Source organism: Sprattus sprattus, assembly GCF_963457725.1.
Source record: "Sprattus sprattus genome assembly, chromosome: 11".
Classification (NCBI taxonomy): Eukaryota; Metazoa; Chordata; class Actinopteri; order Clupeiformes; family Clupeidae; genus Sprattus; species Sprattus sprattus.
In genome coordinates, this window is record NC_137909.1 from 16573353 (window position 1) to 16591679 (window position 18327).

An 18327-nucleotide genomic window follows, 5' to 3' on the forward strand; every position below is an offset into this window, starting at 1 on the left:
AGAGAAACTATAGCCAGCAACAGGTGCATATGTTAAAGACAGTCCCACACACAGTCACATTAACCCCACACTCAACCCTGCCATCAGCACTCAGTCTTGAACTTACCCACTGTATCACATGGTTCATCCTTATGGACGCAGAAATCCTTCCTGCAACATGAAAAGACAGAAGAAAGAAAAAACACACATAAGCTTTTTTTTTTTGGCAGACCAAAGCCGACGGGATGATCTGACCCATTTGCACCTGATTTGTTCGATTCAGTGAGCAACTACAAGGCGGCCTTATCCCCCCCTCCAGTGGCAGTGTAGCCACGGTTCCCCCGGGATTAGTGGTGAGATTTCAACAGTCATCGATCCTCAAAAGCCACCCCCGAGGGTTAAGCAGGGTCTCAAGTTCAACTCCCAGGCCACGGGACAGGAAGATCCCAACCCGCCTGAGGAGCTTGTCAAAAAACTCAAGAATTGAGGAGTACACACTCCAACCAAGACAATGGCAAAGACATATATATAGTGTATATATTTATATATATATATATATATGTGCTTCTGCTTCACCTCCCTTCCCTCCACCCCCGCAATCCCCCCTTCAGTCTCTCTACAAGATGGGTCCCCACTTCTCAAGCCGGCTTCTACTTAAGGTTTCTTCCTGTTATTCACTGCTACGGCCGCCTACGTGCTACAGGTTATGTAAGTCTTATGAAAATGACTTGACAAATTGAGTTGACACTGGCCCCCTTCCCGTTCCAAGATGTGGAGCAAAAGGCAGAACTGGAAGGGTTAACTATTGGCTTTCAATTATTAGCTTATTTGTGTTTTAGGTAGCTACCTGCTATATCATGACCTTTTTCAACAGGTAACTGTATAGCCTGTGACTTCGCTATATTGGCATGTTCATGTTCATGTTATTCAAGAGTGACCTACAGAGAGAGATGTTAAGCAGGCCATAGCATAAATCCACAGGCGTAGGATTCAAAAATGCTGGGCTAGCACTGCACTAAAGGAATCATCAGCGCTACGCCTGTGTTTGCCTACTATATCATTGGGAGAGCCTATAGTAGCTCACTTCCTTCGTCAGTATCGTAAATGCACTTATTACTGGCAAGGTAAATCCCCTCTGGATTGGTGGGATCCTAGATAAAACCTACTCTGACATGCTTTATGAAGGCATACTCTTGTGTCGGATCAGTTGTGAAATTAATGTTTGACTTAATTTATGGCCCAGGCATGGATCCCATTTGGGTTTGCGAGGAGGCACAAGCACGAACACACCCCTGGCTGCTGCATGGAACAGCCTGTCTGCAACCGTTTCTGCTCCTCGTTAAGAAGTTCCTGGCCAGGTGACAGCGGTGGCATCTTGTTGCATATGCTACCGCCCCGGCCGTAAGTTTTCCACACGAAAAAAAAGCATTCTTGAGCTACTTGCTAAACATATTACGAGACATTACAAAATCCCATAATATTTACATTCCTCCGGTAATTAAAGCAAAGTGGAGCACCCGTATTTGTTTCTGAAGATTAGCGTTGACAGGTGTCCGCAAGAGTTGTGATGCTCCACCATTGAAAATGGATTAAGCGGACTGTGCCAAGCTAATCACATTTGCTATAATTACTTTTCAACTAAGCGTTTCGCTGTGGCGAGAGCTTAACATGGCTTTTATCTGTTGAACGATCTTATTAACTGGGGGCTGCCAAACTTGGACAAAAAGAGATCCCAAAGATAATGACACATTGTTGTTACTATTATGTTAATTACATACATTTTCTCATCTCCATAACTTCAATAGTCTCTGCCCTCAAAACCTGACAGTCTCTGTCAGAAACTATTTAAGAATGTGTGTTATGTGCATGCACGTGTGCTTGTGCGTGTATGTGCGTTTTCAGGGTATCAGTCTGTCGCTCTGTATTTCTGACCTAATGTTTTCATGTTTGTATGGGAGAGAGTGTGTGTGAGGGGAAGGGTGTGTGTGTGTATGTTGTTTATTTGTGTGTATTAACTAACGCCAAAAGCTGACTCAAAGGGTGCCCTTTGACAATGACAAATGAAAGAGGCCTCGGAAACTCTCCCTCCAGCAACAAACACAAAAACACACACACAAACACATATCACCACCTCATAATGCGCTAACAAGCAACATAGAGACACAGAGGCACACAAACACACATACACACACAGATGGGCCGGTCCATGAGGCCTGCTGGGAACTGGCCACCTATCAGCCCCTCACCATGGCTCCAACATCAAACAGCACCTGAACCTCCAACCCCCCCCCCCCCCCCCACACACACACACACACACACACACACACACACCAACAACCCTAGCCTTCTCAGCAGGTCTTAATCATACTCCGTGACCAGCACCGACTTCTTACAGAATTTATGGAGCAGGGAGGGGAGGGGGGGGACTTTTTTTTCAGGTATAATGTTTTTGGCATGACCTGTTATAGATGAAGGTGAACGTGAGCACAGCCCATTAACAGCTCAATCAAAATGAAAACCAGAGGTGCCTGGCGAGCTCCCCATCCGCCAACATGACGACACGGCCCTCTCAGAGGCAGCTTCCAATCCAAAAGAAGCAGCTCAGAAACAGCCCCGAATGGAGCAGGTCGCACTAAGGGCCCTGGGGCCACACCTTTTCAAAGGGGCCCCTCAGAATTATCACACAGTATTTTCAGGATCTTGGAAAAGAAAACATTTCAAACCACAATGAAATGCTACATCCTGACTATCCTACTCTAAACACAACACAGCAAATGCACACTTTGGTATAGCAGCGTTTAACCAATGACAATTCAGCTACACCAATTGTTAGCATCTAGATGAGGTGATGCTATTTAGAATGTCGAAAACTTAACCTTCATATTCAATATTAAGAAAGCTGTGGGTGTATAATTCATTAGTATACTCTTGTGTTTGAACAATTATCAAACCTGAGACAAGGACAAAATCAAGGGTAAATGTACAGAAAACCATACTACAACTTTCACATAATAAAGGCAACATGATTATACAACACTAATTCAATGCTAGATCTCTACAGAAAACACAACACTGGCACACACTGGTTTGGTACAGTAGCCTAGGCTATTCCATGACAGCTAAGCTACACAAATAGTCAATAACTAGAAAAAGTGAAATCAGTCCAATCAGCATCTTCTTATTGACGTATGATAGCTACAATCCTAGTAAGGAGTAGCCTAGGTTCTTAAGTAAACAGGGCCTGGTTGTCTAAAGCAGTGCGCTTAGCTAGAGCCTCTGTGGTCTTCAGTGTTGTCGTCAGGCATCATCTTTCTGTCCAGGACTGCTTGCGGGGTTGGTTGATGTGCATAGCTGCCAGTAGCTTTTTAAAGTCTGCATACTTGTTACAATAGTGGTTTTGAAATGTTTACGTTGCTGGTATTAAAACCGACTTTGTGCCTTCTCTAAACTTGCACAGCAATTCTCTCTGTCTGTCAACCTGATTTCCTTTTTGTTAATAACAAAATACTCCTAGCCTGCCAACATCTCTCATTCATTTATTTCCTTTCAGATTGATGCATGGCTTTACTGACAATGTTTTGACAGCTCCATATTTGTATTTGTCAGAAAGAACACGTTGGATAGTCGAAAACAGTAGGAAGGATAGCCGACCCTGCTAGCCTGTAGGCCCTGAGGCTTAAGCCCCCTTAGCTCCACTGTTAAGCTGGCCTTGCATGAAGCAACAATGGCAGTTAATTGGCTTTGCAAAGTTCTGAAAACCACATACCACACACACAACCACACATTGTGCCAAAAATCAATACTGAGGAATAAACAGAGTTCCCCCAGTGCCCTCAACTTAAAGGTGATATAGGCAGTATGGCATAATGATATATATCTATATTTATTTATATAAAGAGGATTTACTGAGAAATATCTACATCTTCACAACTCCTACTCCTAGGGATACGGGTAGTGTCTAAAATGTTCCCAAATGGTCACATTTCATATTGTAACAATTCACTGCACCGGGGAACTGCACTGCAGTAGGGAAAAAAACAACTGTTGTGTCTCAACACACCCACATTTAAGTCTGAGCCTTTTAGACCCAGTGGAACAACTTCCATTACAACACAGACATGATGGGCAAAGAAGGGCAAAACACATGTGTATAACAGTATCACACACACACACACACACACACACACACACACACACACATACAAACACACACACACACAAACACACACACACAAACACACACACACACACACACACACACACACACACACACACACACACACACACACACACACACACACATTACCTCGTAATGAAGATGGCAGAGTCCACTGAGGGAGCATCATCCCTCCATCTGGAGCTGAAGTCTGACATCATGCCCTTCCTTCCGTACTCCTCCTGCTGCCACTGGCAGAAGCTCTCTAACATCTTCTCCCCATGGTGCCCTATGTACATATCTGGCTAAAGGCAAACATTCAAGGTCAAATAGCACCTTAATGAGAATCAGCAGCTGAGAAATGGAAGATAGTTTTACTTTCTCAAGTTTCTTTTTCTTTTTTTTTGCAAGTTAATGACAGACAAGATGAACACATTGAAGAAGCGTCAATCATCAAGTTTTTTTTTAAATAAGATTGGCAATGTGTTGGCTGTATGTATTGAAATCTTACTGGTTTTTCGGAGAGCAGCACCAGTTTGGTTAGCCGGATGTTGATGTGGATGCCAAGGCTCTTGTGTTGGAACAGGTGAAAGACCTAAAATGAAGAGGAAGACGTACAGTGTAGCAGGAGTTGCCTCATACTCTTACAGACATCTGTAAAACAATTCAAAATAACTTTACATTAATAGAATTGTTAGTTGGCTGTTTGCCTGTTTGTTTGTTAGTTAGTTTGTTTTTTACCGATGAGAAGAGGAGACAATGGGGGAAGGAGGAGGAGGAAGAGAAGAAGAGTGGAGGTATTTACCATGTTCATGATGGTGAGAACAAACCGCTTGGCTGCCTCGGAACCGTGGTAACTGACCATGGCCGGGTCGACCACCACCAGTGTCTCCACGTTGTACTCTTGTTGTAGTTTATACGAGTAGCGCTTTCCCCGGCTAGCCTCTGCATGCTTCCTGTTCTTACTCTTGTGCTTCTCTGTGGACCAGGGGAAAAAATGGTGAACCAGAGTGTGAGAGCTGATGCCAGTTTCAACACTGACATTACTTATGTCTCGTGTACTACCTTGATCCTGCTTACAAAAAAAGTAAGATTACATGAGGTAAGGCCTTTTCATAATCTCTTATGCAGTTTGTTGCATTTGGCATTTGAGCCTATCAATGGTATATATCAAGACTATTATAGGAGCTATTGTCAGATTTTCCGTTCATCAGTTTTTAACTCACATAAATGATACTACATAAAACAATCCAGCATACAGTAAATATAACAAATATAGTATATGTCAGCACATGAAGGAAATGTGGCTGAGAATATGGCTTAGATCTACGCAATGATCTACTGGAGAGAAACTGACAGCGTTTTCAAATGCACACAAGAAATACAACCTCTACTCTCCCAGTCAGAACATCAGTCCCAGACAGGTGCTTTCTTTAAACAACGGCCTCAGTCAAAAAAAAAAGAGAGACATGGATGTCAAATGAAAAGCAGACACAATAGGAAGGACAGCAGGATCATTGCTGGAATCCTTCATATTCACATCAGCAATCCAGTTCAAATGCAAGACAGACTCGTTTCCCTTCAAGACCTGGGTAATTCCATTGCCTCCTTTCCCAGGCAATGGCCAGAACGCTCAGACATGTGCTATCATCCAGTGTCCAATTGCGTTGCAAAATACTCATCAAACCCAAAGCACCTGCCCGACGGCAGTGACCCCATAACCCTTTTTAATGGACTCCTTTAGTTCAGGTGAGAGAGTATTTCATGTCTCGACATCTTTTTTTTTTTTGTAGCTTAAACAGTCACAGGCACCAAAGGGCCTTGGCAGGTACTGTGAAGTCCACGGAAATGTCCAGCCAGTGAGGCTCTGAAGTCCACTGCCTTATAAATCACCCCGTGGATCTGCTCATAAGCAATGGCATATGTTTATACCAGAGGAGATAACTCAAGAGCACTGTCTGTATACACTTGGGGGATGTTCAAACCTTCTCTTGTGCAATGTGCTTTTACACGCATCTTTCTATCCACTACTATCTCTTGAACACAAATCCACAACGTGTTGTCATAATATTAGGCTACGCATTGTTATTGTTACGTTCTTTGGTTATGTACTGAATTTAGCTTTGCTTTGCAGAACCCAGGATGGAAGATATTCTGGCAGAACATCTTCTTATACTTGAGAAGCTAACACATTCTCCTACACAGATTCTCCAATGTTGATAAACCAGGTCTCCTCACCCACCCTCAACATTATACTGTAGACTTAGTATTTAAGAAGCACTAACATTCCTAACCTGTTGGCATAACAACGTACTGTAGACTGCTGAATCATGACTGTGGGACTGCACCCACTGACTATAGAGAGGTTTTTATAGACCAGACTCAACATTACTTGTTACTCTTGTTATCTCTAGGATCGTGAAATCCACCGCAGTGGTAGACACAATGAGCATGAAGTGGTGAGACAGATGTACATACCAGAAATGACTCCGCAGTATTTGGGTGCAGACTGTTTGGGCAGGGAGCGCTTTTGCCGGTAGAGTCTGTGAGCATGTCCCGTGACCGCCAGAGTGTGATTCAAAGGCTCGATGAAAAGAAAATCTTCATTGAGCTGAATAAAGCCCATCTGAAAAGGACATCGCCAACAAAATAAACACATGAGCTCAAGCAAGACATAAAGGGCTGCCCAACGCCAAGTCATGGGAGAGAGAAATGAAAGCACGGGACTCAGTCTGGGGGTTCAGTGACACACATGAGAAAAACAGGCTTTGATACGATGAGATATGGATGAAATTATATCAGGTGAAGACATACTATATACTGTGGAGGGAACAGAGAACAGATCGTTTCTACAAGTGTTCCATTCAACCTATGGATATAACTCACAAACACATACACACACACAGACACACACACAAAAACTTGATTGTCCTTTCCCTGCAGCTTGGATGAAAGTCTCCACTAAATATATACATGAAATGTGTACAATCACATTCCACAATTTTTTTTTCTACACACACCTTTGTCAACGGTACATATAGTACTATACATAGTGATATTAAAACTCATCAAATGCTACACAGCACTAGAGGTTTTACAGACAGTTCTGTTTTGTTTTTGATATCCAGTTAAAAGACTGATAATAAACTACAAGGGTATCTTTGCGGTTCTCTCTCACTCACCTGTTCCATACCTTAGTACCATAAACAGGGTCCAGAATAACACAATAATACACATGACACAAAACAAAACACTCTGTGGACACCAGACATAGGACATATCCCAAGAGTGCCTCTCTTCCAAATCTCCACTGTGGGTCTCTTAGCCTAAGTCACAGCGCCCTGTCTCAGCTCTCTTACTCTGCACCCTGACCTCTCAGACATCAGTGCCTCCTCCAATACCCTGAAATGCCCATGTGCACCCACTGTCCCAAACAGAAAGAGGCCCTGACCTCAGCTTACAAAAAACAACCGCACCCATACCCCCACCCCCCACCACCCCGAGGGGTATTACCTGCTGTTGGACAGGAATGCTGCTCTTAGGTGGGAGTTCAAGGCAAGGCTCGCGGAAAACGCTTATTTGGTTGGGGCTGGTTTTCATTCGCACAGACTAAACAAGCCACCCAAAACCTTAATTAAAGAGGCCTGATTAGGCTGTCATGTCAGATAGAGGGCAAGGCTGCACTCAACACACCAACCAGGACCCTGATTCTCTGGCTAGCACACCTCTCTCTCTCTCCCTCTTACACACAAACACACACACAGGCACACACTTACTCTCGCCTTCTCTCTCTCTCTCTCTCTCTCTCTCTCTCTCTCTCTCTATCACACACACACACAGAGACATACACACAAAGGTGTGCATGTACACAGACACACACACACACACACACAGAGACACACACACACACACACACGTATGCACGCACACACTTTCTACATTGATTACTCATGGGAAAAGAAAGCCATAGTGCAGATGCAATGAGTTCAAAAACTTCAACATACCTCATGTGCAAATAATTTTGCTAACATTAACTATGTTGCAACCAGAATACATTAACCTATAGGAAAAGTCACATTCTCGGAAAAAAAATGTTTTTTTCTTTTTAACATTTGTAAATGTTACATACATCTCTTTATTTCAATGTGGTGAAAATATTTTGATTACACAAAATCAAGGGATCAGTCATTTTTTTGTAATTATGTTAATAAGTTGAAACTAATGACTAAGTTTCATGTTAATTCAACATTGTATTGCACATAAGCACAGCTGAACACATATCTTCAGCATAACAGCATATTCTTAGAAGACTTCAAGGAGAGCGTCTAGCTCAACTTCAGTCAGCTTGACATGACACTGTAAACCACACTTGCCCCCTTGGTGGGGCTTCAGAATTTGCTCTGCACTAAAACTAACCCACTAATTCTGACACCTCTGGTGACACTGCTGGGGTTAAGCCTGTGCCACATTCCCCATGATACAACAAAGCTTTCGCCTCATGCCATGTCTGCCAACAGCTCGACAGCCTCAACAGCTCCTCAGTCAGAGCTTCAGCAGCACCCCCTTCACATGCCGGTGTGCTTGGACATCTCCTGGACATGGTGGTTTTACACAACATTCAGAGGCAGCAAAACATCCCCTCTCTGTCTACACATTACACATGGGAACGGATAACCAAGAGTTCATTTAAAAGTGATCTATTAGATGAGTTGTACAGTATAAAGTCGTTTTTGTTTGTGAGAAACAATGTGACAGTCTATACAAGAAAACTGTATCGGAGCAAAAATCACTCTGTTTACTCTGAGCCATTGCTGATTTTTGTCTTAGACCTATATTGTCTTGGTGGGAATTCATTATCTTTAAGTGCAACTGGGGATATAAAGGCTGCCTTACATTTCAATCTTCCAGACATTGAGAGAAAGGCCTACTTTTCCACAGGCCAAATTCTCCTCGCCTAACGTTACTTAAATTCTGTGTGGCGAGCGCTTCAGTTCGTTTTAGAAGGCCTAGCTTCGCCGTCCAAAACCTTGGTGGACGGAGGCCAAGCCATGGAAACCGCAAGTGTTCACCCCCTCAATCTCAACGGCCGCTAATGGCTGCGAGCTGCGGTTTTCTGATAAGTTCATGTTGTCTACGACCATGTGATCTAGGACCACAAGAATGTGGGGTGGCCGGGGAGCAGGCATCGCTAGATTCCCACACACACTTCCCGAACTTCCAAAAGTGGCACCTGAGACAGACGCCAGACAGTGTATCCTCAGGCATAGTTACTATTCAAAGGTAGCAAAGCAGATGGCCAAAATACCTTCCCTCTGCCAATATGTATTGTTTTCCCCCACCAATATCTCTGATATCAGACATTTAGGTACCAACAAGTTCATCTTGTTGGCACAGATGGAAAAGCATAAAGGGTCTTTTTCCTGCGTGAACTATAAGGGACTTAAAAGAGTAGTCTTTTAATCACTGCAAGTACAAATTTACCTCAGATGCCCCAGACGAAAGTTATGACTATTCCAGTTCCACACACGAAGTAATCTACGCCAATCAATCAATAGGGGCTTTGATCATACATTAAAATGATTGATTAGACGGAATAAAAATTCGTCTATATAAAAGTTTAATCATTCATGGTACAAATACAAGTTTGACAATTGAAAAGCGTGTATTTACCAGACCGGCGCAGGTGCTGAATGAGGCGATGGATCCTGCGTAATTGAGAACAGTTCCGCTGTAATAACACGCTGCCTCCGCGTTGGCAGATGAAAAATCTGGCGGGTTGCGCGGAGATGCCTTTCGTGCTTTCGGTCCCTTCTCTACCATGAATTTCTGGGACAAGAAACGCGTATCCCGATTCAATATGAATTCCAGATCTTTTCCAAAGGCAGGGATTTTGAGACGCAAACCCGAAGCAGCTTTAGTTTGCGGTCCTGGTGACTCCCGATTGTACAGTTCATGCGATTCGTAACTTTCCCAATTTGAAATGGAGCGGACCTCCCGAGAACTGCTCCCGGCGTTGGCGTCACCCTCTCGGATATTTGGTTTATCAGGAGGCGGTGGAAACAACTCTGGGAATACGATTTCAAACTCCGAATCCTGAGAAGACGGCGTATCTGAATAGACAAGAAATCACAGAATGAATCCAAATGTATGAGGATTCTACAGATGTAGACTATGCAGCAAGCTAATGTAGAGGGTAAAGCTTTGCGTTTCCATACATAACGGTATACATGTCACCTGTGTTGAATATTTTGTAGACTATATTTCCATTAAGCCGCCAAGGATAAAGACATAGCTAGAACATAAGCAACGTAGCTTAGCATTTAAGTTTTTGGAACTCCGTGTTATCAGTACATTTACAAAGATGTGGTGTTTCAATAACTTTTGTAGTGGTGGTTTTTCTATACCTGCAGTGGCACACATGCCCAAAAAGCACAGCTGATAAAAAAGACCGCAAAGGCTAATTAGATGCATATTCTCTATGAACGACACAGCCCTATGGTGTCTTTACAAATGTACTCGCCAGGAACAGAAGCTAGGTTATGTGTTGGCTGTGTAATGCCTGACAGTCATATCCATGTCCCGGTATGTGCTCTCTCCTCGCTCACATGAGGCTGTTTCCAAATGAATGAGTCCTGCGTCCCGCAGAGGAAAATTCAAAAGTCAGCATAAGGGAAGGGAGAGAGAGTGAGTGAGTAAGAGAGAGTGAGAGAGAGAGGGAGAGTGAGAGAGAGGGAGAGAGAGAGAGACTTGTATGGAGCAGTATTTTGATGTATGGACAGTACAATGAGCGGTAGAGAGCACTAGAGGACCCAGACTGCACGCTCTACATATTGTGCCGACACAGTCGCTGCACAATATCGGCACACATGTTGCACTGCTTGGAGCTGCTGTGGCGATACTGTCTAAACTAATTATTTGTTTAGGCCTAATTACATTGCCTCGGACTGTCCTCGTGTTAAACTATGCGATCAATCGGTAGCTTGTCTTGAATTTTCTGTGGTGATAATGCTTCAATTAAATGTTGTGAATTTGGAGACTGAATGTAGTTTTATTCTTGGCTTAAATCAGCATTCATCATTAGACGGACATACGAAGGCATTGCATGGATTTTGCGCTATGTTTAGCATGCGAAATTCTACTTTTCAAGAAATAAAATTGATTGTTTATCAACCCACTCAACGTGAGTATCTAACACTAGTAACATATTTATTTCATACATACCCAGGTTTTCTGCTGGAGACATCTGCACTCTAAAATCCACTTCCCGAAAAAAGATTCTCAGTTTGTAAATGTTGTAAATAAAGACTATCTATGTAAATAAGATAGTAAATAAAGACTTTCTATTCTTTATACAGAAGTCTCATTCCCGCTGTAACTAAGGGTGAATCACATATTGAATATATAAATAAAGTCCAAGCCATGTTTCCTTTTTCTATGTAGACACAACCTTTCATTGACTTTCAATGAATTGAATAAATCAGCTATATAGACTAGAGCCTATAGAAACCGCCCTATATCATTTACAGTAATTGTGGTGAGTTTGTGACAAACAAAAAATGCTCCTGGCCATATATGCTGGAATAACCATTCCCATCCCTTATTGCGCACTGTTCACAAGAGAAAACACCATTCGTACAGGACCAAACTTGGAATATTTATTCTCAAAATAGAAAACAGAACCAGCGACTCTTCGCCACAACCAAGGTGCGGACTGTCCATTAGGATGTTTGGGAATTTTCCCAGTGGGGAATAGCCTATAGCACAAAGTGTTACCGACGACCGCTTCCGATGTAGTCAGATATTCACAAGGCAATCTTATTTGCAGCGACACAGCTGGTGCGATCTGTAATAGCAGTGAGGGCTAGTTGAGTACATTGCATATGCTATCAAAACATGGGGAGAAAAAGGAACCCCGCGGTCAGCGGTGCAAATAAGAAGCGGAAGAAAAAGAAAAAGGCCTGTGTTGGGTGTCACCATGAGGTAGCGAGGAGGCAGGAACATCATAGAGCAGTGAGGCTGTGTCATGCTAGGTATTGTGAACTAGCCAAATTAACTTATTGAAAAGCAAAAATGCTTTAAATAACTTTTAAAACTGGAGTTTCAATGTGTTTCAACGAGTCCCACTGCAGGGTTGCCAATGTCCAAGATTTAGTTTGTCAGTGCACAAACGTTTAAAGTTAAATCTGGATTTCTCTAAAGAGCTCAATGTTTGGGGAAACATGGTTTGTTTGACTGTAAATGGGTGAAATAAACCTGCAAATTAGTTAAATTGATGAACTATCGCTTTTATTAAATAATGAGAATGGGCTGGCCATTTATCTCGACTAGGCCTACTCCTTGATTCTTTTTCACATTATAGCCTATAAGGCATTAAAAATTTGATAGCCAGCCCAGCGTTAATGATGATGTCTGGCTACTGTACAATCTTAACAAACAGGTGAACATGGTACTGAAAAAGAAAGGGAAAGGATCCAGCAGGAACCAGCTCAATAAATACAGTTGATATAACAGTTGAACACAAAAAATACAAAAAAAGATTGTGTTTTTAAATTAGTGATTCTTTGATGGATAAACATGTGTAAGTTTGAATTTAGCGTATCAAATTGGGGCCACTTGACAGCAAATTCCCGGCTGCTTTTTGTTGCCAGACCGCCCCTGCCAAGACCCCTTTTCGGTTTTCAACTGCAACTTATATTCCAAGTGAAACGCCAACGCGGAGGTCAGATCCATGATGCTTGGGAAGATTACTGATATGTAACGGACTGATGAAGAGTTGCAGAATGTTATCCCCAGCAATGCCAGCACAGCTGCAGCGGCATCCCCAGCTGCCCCTCCCCCAAACCCCTCTCCCCTTTTTGTTTGTTTGCCTGTATTGTGTTGCAAACCGAGATGCAAAGTTGATTTAAATGTTTTCATTACGTCACGATTGCGTTGCATGTTGTGGAGTTTTATGATCCATCTCAAGCCGCAAGAAAAGATGATGGGAAATAACATCACTAATCCCCCTTGGTAGACACACAGGGTGTAAAATCAATTACGGGCCAGGCCAGGGCAAAGCATTGCCAGTCCGCCATGGCATATCGGCTTGCGCAGTGGGGATGATGTAACTCTGGAATGACTTGCTCTAATATCAAGGTAATGTATCAGTCCAAAGCGATCCATGTGTGCATGGCCGGTGTTTGGCAGTTGCTGCCTGTCTGGGATTGATGTTTGAAAGACTAGATGCTCTGATCTACGAGATGAAGAAGCAAAGACAGCAGCAGTCTCAACTTGCCTTGTGTTAAGACACTTATATGTCAGAGACTGGGACCTTGGTTGACCAGCCAATTGATTAGTATCATGTTCTTGGCAATGGTACAACTAGGTTAAAAATAGGAAACCTATTTAGCAGTGCTGTCTCAGTTTGTCTTTCCAATGTTCTGTCTATGTGACAATAAACGCTTGTCCAGTTGATTACTTGGAGCTACTGTCAAAATGTGTTGCCCCAGAATCTAGGTCTGTAGATGACATCTGAACATGAATATTCCATAGGTATTAACTGAAATTTCACACAACAATTTAGAAGTTGATTAAGTGTATTATTAATATTAATGATTCTTTTTACAATTCTGTCTGCAGCCAAAACATGCCTCAGTTAGAGAAATAGGCAGCTGGGATATACCTATGTGTGTTTTCTGATGTTAAGGTGTATTATTACTTGAGGAATAATGTCACACAACTGTGAAAACTGAAATGGCACTGAAAAGTGGCTGGGAAGCTATGCGAATGCTGTGAATTTACAAAATGGAAGATATATGAAGGAGGAAGTGTTATTGAGAATTAAACAATCAGTCATTGTGAGATTAACATGATTGGTTACAAGAATAGATTTTGTTTTTCACACCAAAATCAATTGCTGGGAACAATCATTAAAGCACACAAACAATGATAAAACTAATGTGCCCTCTCAAACTTGGATGAACAAATGGTTTTGTCACTTAAGACAATGCACCATTGACTCTAATATTGGATTTCCAAGAGCAAGACGGGTTGACGTACTTTGCTGAAAGACTATCCCTCATTCTTCACCAACTCAACAGTGACTTGACTGGCCAATTTGGTTCCTGATGTGAAACAGAACAATGGCACAACATTATGTCTGTGTACAGCCGCATGGAGGGAAGAGAAAGTTATTGCCCCCACAGTTTCTCCCCTAGCACAACACATACTCAACAGCAACACGCATGCACGCACGCACGCACGCACGCACGCACGCACGCACGCACGCACGCACGCACGCACGCACGCACGCACGCACGCACGCACGCACGCACGCACGCACACACACACACACACACACACAGAGAAAGACTACACTTCTACCGGGTGTCCGGCAGGTTGTTTGAACCCAGGTGCATTTCATGTGATAGAGTGTGTGTGGCTGAGTTTACAGAGGAGATTGGGGAGTGGACGGGGCAACTGGATCTTTCTCAAAAGACCCCGAAAATCTGGCTCACCAGCGGAGCGGCACAGGCATTTTTCAGAAGGGCTGTTTCATGTTCCTCCCCTTTCCCTTCAGGCCCGCAAGCGCTTTTTTCCCTTTTAACTCACGCAGCCAAATCTCTTCTATTACACACTGTCTAAGGGAACCGAGCATGTCTTAGTTAGGTCGGAAGAAGGCTGGGAGAGATAGAGTGGTGAGGGAGAGAGAGAGAAAAGAAGGGAGCAAGAGAGATAGAGGGAGGGAGAGAAAGAGACAGAGATTTGGAGCAGGAAAAGGAGGAGGAAAAAAACACAGTACTCCATTTTTTTCTCACCAATCTTTTTTTATTTTGTCCCTCCCCCCCCCCCCCCCCCCTTTGGTACCTGCCGAGTCCCAGATGTAATGTAGTGTTCGACATGCTCAAATTAGCTTCAAATTGATACCTTCCCCTCCTTACCATTCTGATTTTCATTGTGAACGTTCCACACGCCTCTCCCCCTCCAAGAGCCAAGCTGCCCCTCCGTCCCACCCCATCTCTCTCCAGTAGAACGCTTTAAACACATTAGGACTTTTCTTTATCTCTCCTGATCAGAGACTTGGCTTTAAACACGCAAGGCCTGGCAGAGGGGGGCGATTTTCCATTATACGCAGAGCTGGGAGACCTGACAACACTATGAGGTAATGCAATGCTTTAAACAGAGAGTAATAAAGCAAATAGCTCCAGTGGATTGACTAGGGAGGAGATCTGGGATGGAGGGGGGGGGGGGGGGGGGGTGGTGATTGCAGGGGTTGGGGGGGTAGAATGGTGATCCAAAGGGACTAGGCTTACAAATGAGAGTGGCCTTGTCTGGGAGACAAACACTCCCCTGAACATGGAAGTGCAGCGGAGTCCAGAGTCAGACTCGCTGTGTGTCTATAAAAGACGTGTGAGAGGATGACTAAGAATGTGTCATAGCAACAAGGCCATCTGGACGTCAGGACAGCCGCTGAGAAGTTGTGGGAGTCCTGATAATAGATCTACAGGGAGATAACAGCTTCTCATCCATGTTGGTATTCTTCTTCTGTCTGTGAAACAGGAAGGAAGCAAGATAGGGTCTGTATGTTGTACTCCAGAGCAATGCACAGTGGAAGAATGAAGTAGAAATTTAGAAATAAAGGAGCAGTTCCAAGTAATTGCAATGATTTGGGACCACGGAAACAAAAGTTTAGGATTAGAGCTTGGCAAAAAAATGTATACAATAGGCAATATAAAGGCAATATAAAGTATGCTTCTACATTCTACATTATAGATTCTACATACTAGATGAGCGGGAAAAATAATCTGACTGTCTGCCGTGTTATTGATGTCCAACATAATGTAAAGATGCAAAAAAATGCCAGACACACATACTACTACACAGGGTTGTTTGACTGAACCCTGTTGGTTATAATCAATGATCAGTTTGGTCAGGATAGGATAGCTTACAGAATCGGACTCCGACAATTGTCTCTATGGACCAGTATATGTATCTGAGACAACTCCTAACATGTATCCAATGGGCATTTGGATCAACAAGCCTTAGTTTTATTTAGTGAAAAAAGACACATAATGCTTTCACGTCAACCTCTGTGGTGGGTCATTTTTGGTGGGCATGATCTCGCTAGGTCAGACTTCTGTGGTGGGTAATCTTTGGTGGGCATGATCTTAAGTCAGACTTGTCACTGGAACACATATTCGGAGCCAATTTTTGGTGATGATTGGCAACACAATCCACCACTGACATGCTACAGTACTATAACCAATCTTAACTAGAGGACCATATGATTTAACTGCTTGAATTAACACAACATTCTTTGAGCTACACTATCATGCTCTAAGTTGATTTAGAAATCCAATCCCATTTAACAGTCTAGTTCCTCCATTTTGAACCTCCATTTCCAACACAGGTGATTCCGGACATGTATAACATACATCTGGCTCGATGAGACTTGTGTACAAACAACAAGGAAATAATGCTATCAATTCTAGTAACCGCATGCGCTCTTGCCTTATAAATGTACGTCACGCTCAAGGAGAACCCATCCCCTGCGGATGCGCGCTTTATTTCTTTATCGTTATTTACGCTGACATTTATAACGGCAGGATGTTTGGTCCACCGTAAACACTGCCCACTTTGCATGCGCTCTACATATTTATAGGCCAAAGGATCAGTTTACGTGAGCCACCAGCACACTGGTTCAGTGCACAGTGCTGCAGTTTGCACCAGTAATAGGCCTTTGGAGACTTCAGGAGGAAAGCCTCCTTTCCCTTTACCTGGTGTATAGTAAAAATTCAGTCATTTATGGGTCTATGTGCAATGGGTGGATGTCGAGGTATTGATCACGCAACAAAGCCATTCAAAAAATGGCCAGAGTGTTTGTGTATCTGCACCCTTACTGAGTGTTGAAAGCTGTGGCCTTGCGAATGGAGGAGAAGGAGAGGAGGGATAGACAGACAGGCTGAAGATTCACGATTGTGTTACAGGGGCTGCAGGGAGGCAAGGAGCCAGAGCAGGCCTCTGTTGAACACAAGGCACTCTTCAAACATTCCCTTTTCATGTGTTGCAGCACTTTCCACGTCGTAACCACCTCCCAGGCCCTCGAACACTGCCTGACAGCGTTCAGTGTATCAGAATGTTATCAGCTTTTCCCTAGTATGGTTAGAATTATCTTTGTCTGGTGCTACTCTTTGCCAGTGTGAAATCATCATTCTCCTCTGCATTCTTGTGTGTGCATTCCATTTTGAAAATCATGGGATAGCATTAAGGCAATTTAAAAGATTTATATTCTTACAGTTAGAAGTACAACTAGGCTTGAAGGGCTTGATAAGAAATGTAATTTTGCTAACATTTTCACAAGGCTTCCATTATGTCCATGAGTTATTATGACACTGACTTTATCTCTTGGCACGGCTAACACTATGCAGGTGTCACCACTTTGCAGCTACTGATAGAAGCATTTACCAGTGTTTATGTAGGTTATATAAATAATTCTCTCTGGTTCTGTCAAGGCTTTTAGCTCTGCGGGGCCAGTCGCTGAAAGAGTTAACTTGTTTCAGAGTTGAAAGGAGAACTTGAAAGGCAACCTAACCTGTGTCAAGAGGGCAGATAGTAATACTGGGGATTTTTTTGGGGGGAGGTTTGAGCCATTTCTGTGGCTTACCACCATCCAATCTGGGTCAAAACAATGGGGTTCCCCCCAAGGACCAAGGGCATATAGAGTGGCCTGCACAATGTTAGCTGGAAAAAGAAAGAGGGAGAGAAGAACTGAGGGGGGAGAGAGAAAGAAAGAGAAGAAAGAAAGAAAACAGTGACAGAGATCTACGTGAGGCACCAGGAGCCATAACTCTTTTCACCCAGCTGTTGAAGCCATTACAGAGGGGACTCGTTTGAAGCGCGAGCATGTGCCTCAGCTGAAAGAGGGGACTGCTTTTGCAGCGTCACTCGACCTGTTAAACGCTCTTCATACATACTCCTTCCAATGGCATTTTATGGCACCGTGTCCAGGGTGAGCAATTGGCTCCCGTTTCTTTGAGTAATGCACTCCCTGACATGACAGGTCAAAATATGATGTAAATACGCTAGAAGACCCTTTAGCCACCGTCAGCCATTGGGTCATTCAATATAAGTGCATACACAGATACACACCACGGCGCACACACACACACACACACACACACACACACACACAATATTCTTAAGGGTCTTTCCCA

General features: G+C 43.3%; 1 protein-coding gene across 1 annotated transcript in view; it reads right to left on the reverse strand.

Moving 5' to 3' along the window:
* Positions 1 to 10606, reverse strand: part of LOC308372100 (A disintegrin and metalloproteinase with thrombospondin motifs 19-like) — a gene marked incomplete at both ends in the record, with an annotated part of 56139 nt that extends 45533 nt beyond the window's left edge. Inside the window, 7 exons of the mRNA XM_080847209.1 lie at positions 107 to 150; positions 4286 to 4440; positions 4647 to 4730; positions 4941 to 5113; positions 6614 to 6761; positions 9806 to 10245; positions 10540 to 10606. Of these exons, the coding sequence (XP_080703335.1) occupies positions 107 to 150; positions 4286 to 4440; positions 4647 to 4730; positions 4941 to 5113; positions 6614 to 6761; positions 9806 to 10245; positions 10540 to 10606 (1111 nt within the window). The remainder of the gene's footprint in view (positions 1 to 106; positions 151 to 4285; positions 4441 to 4646; positions 4731 to 4940; positions 5114 to 6613; positions 6762 to 9805; positions 10246 to 10539) is intronic.
* Positions 10607 to 18327: the final 7721 nt, after the last annotated feature.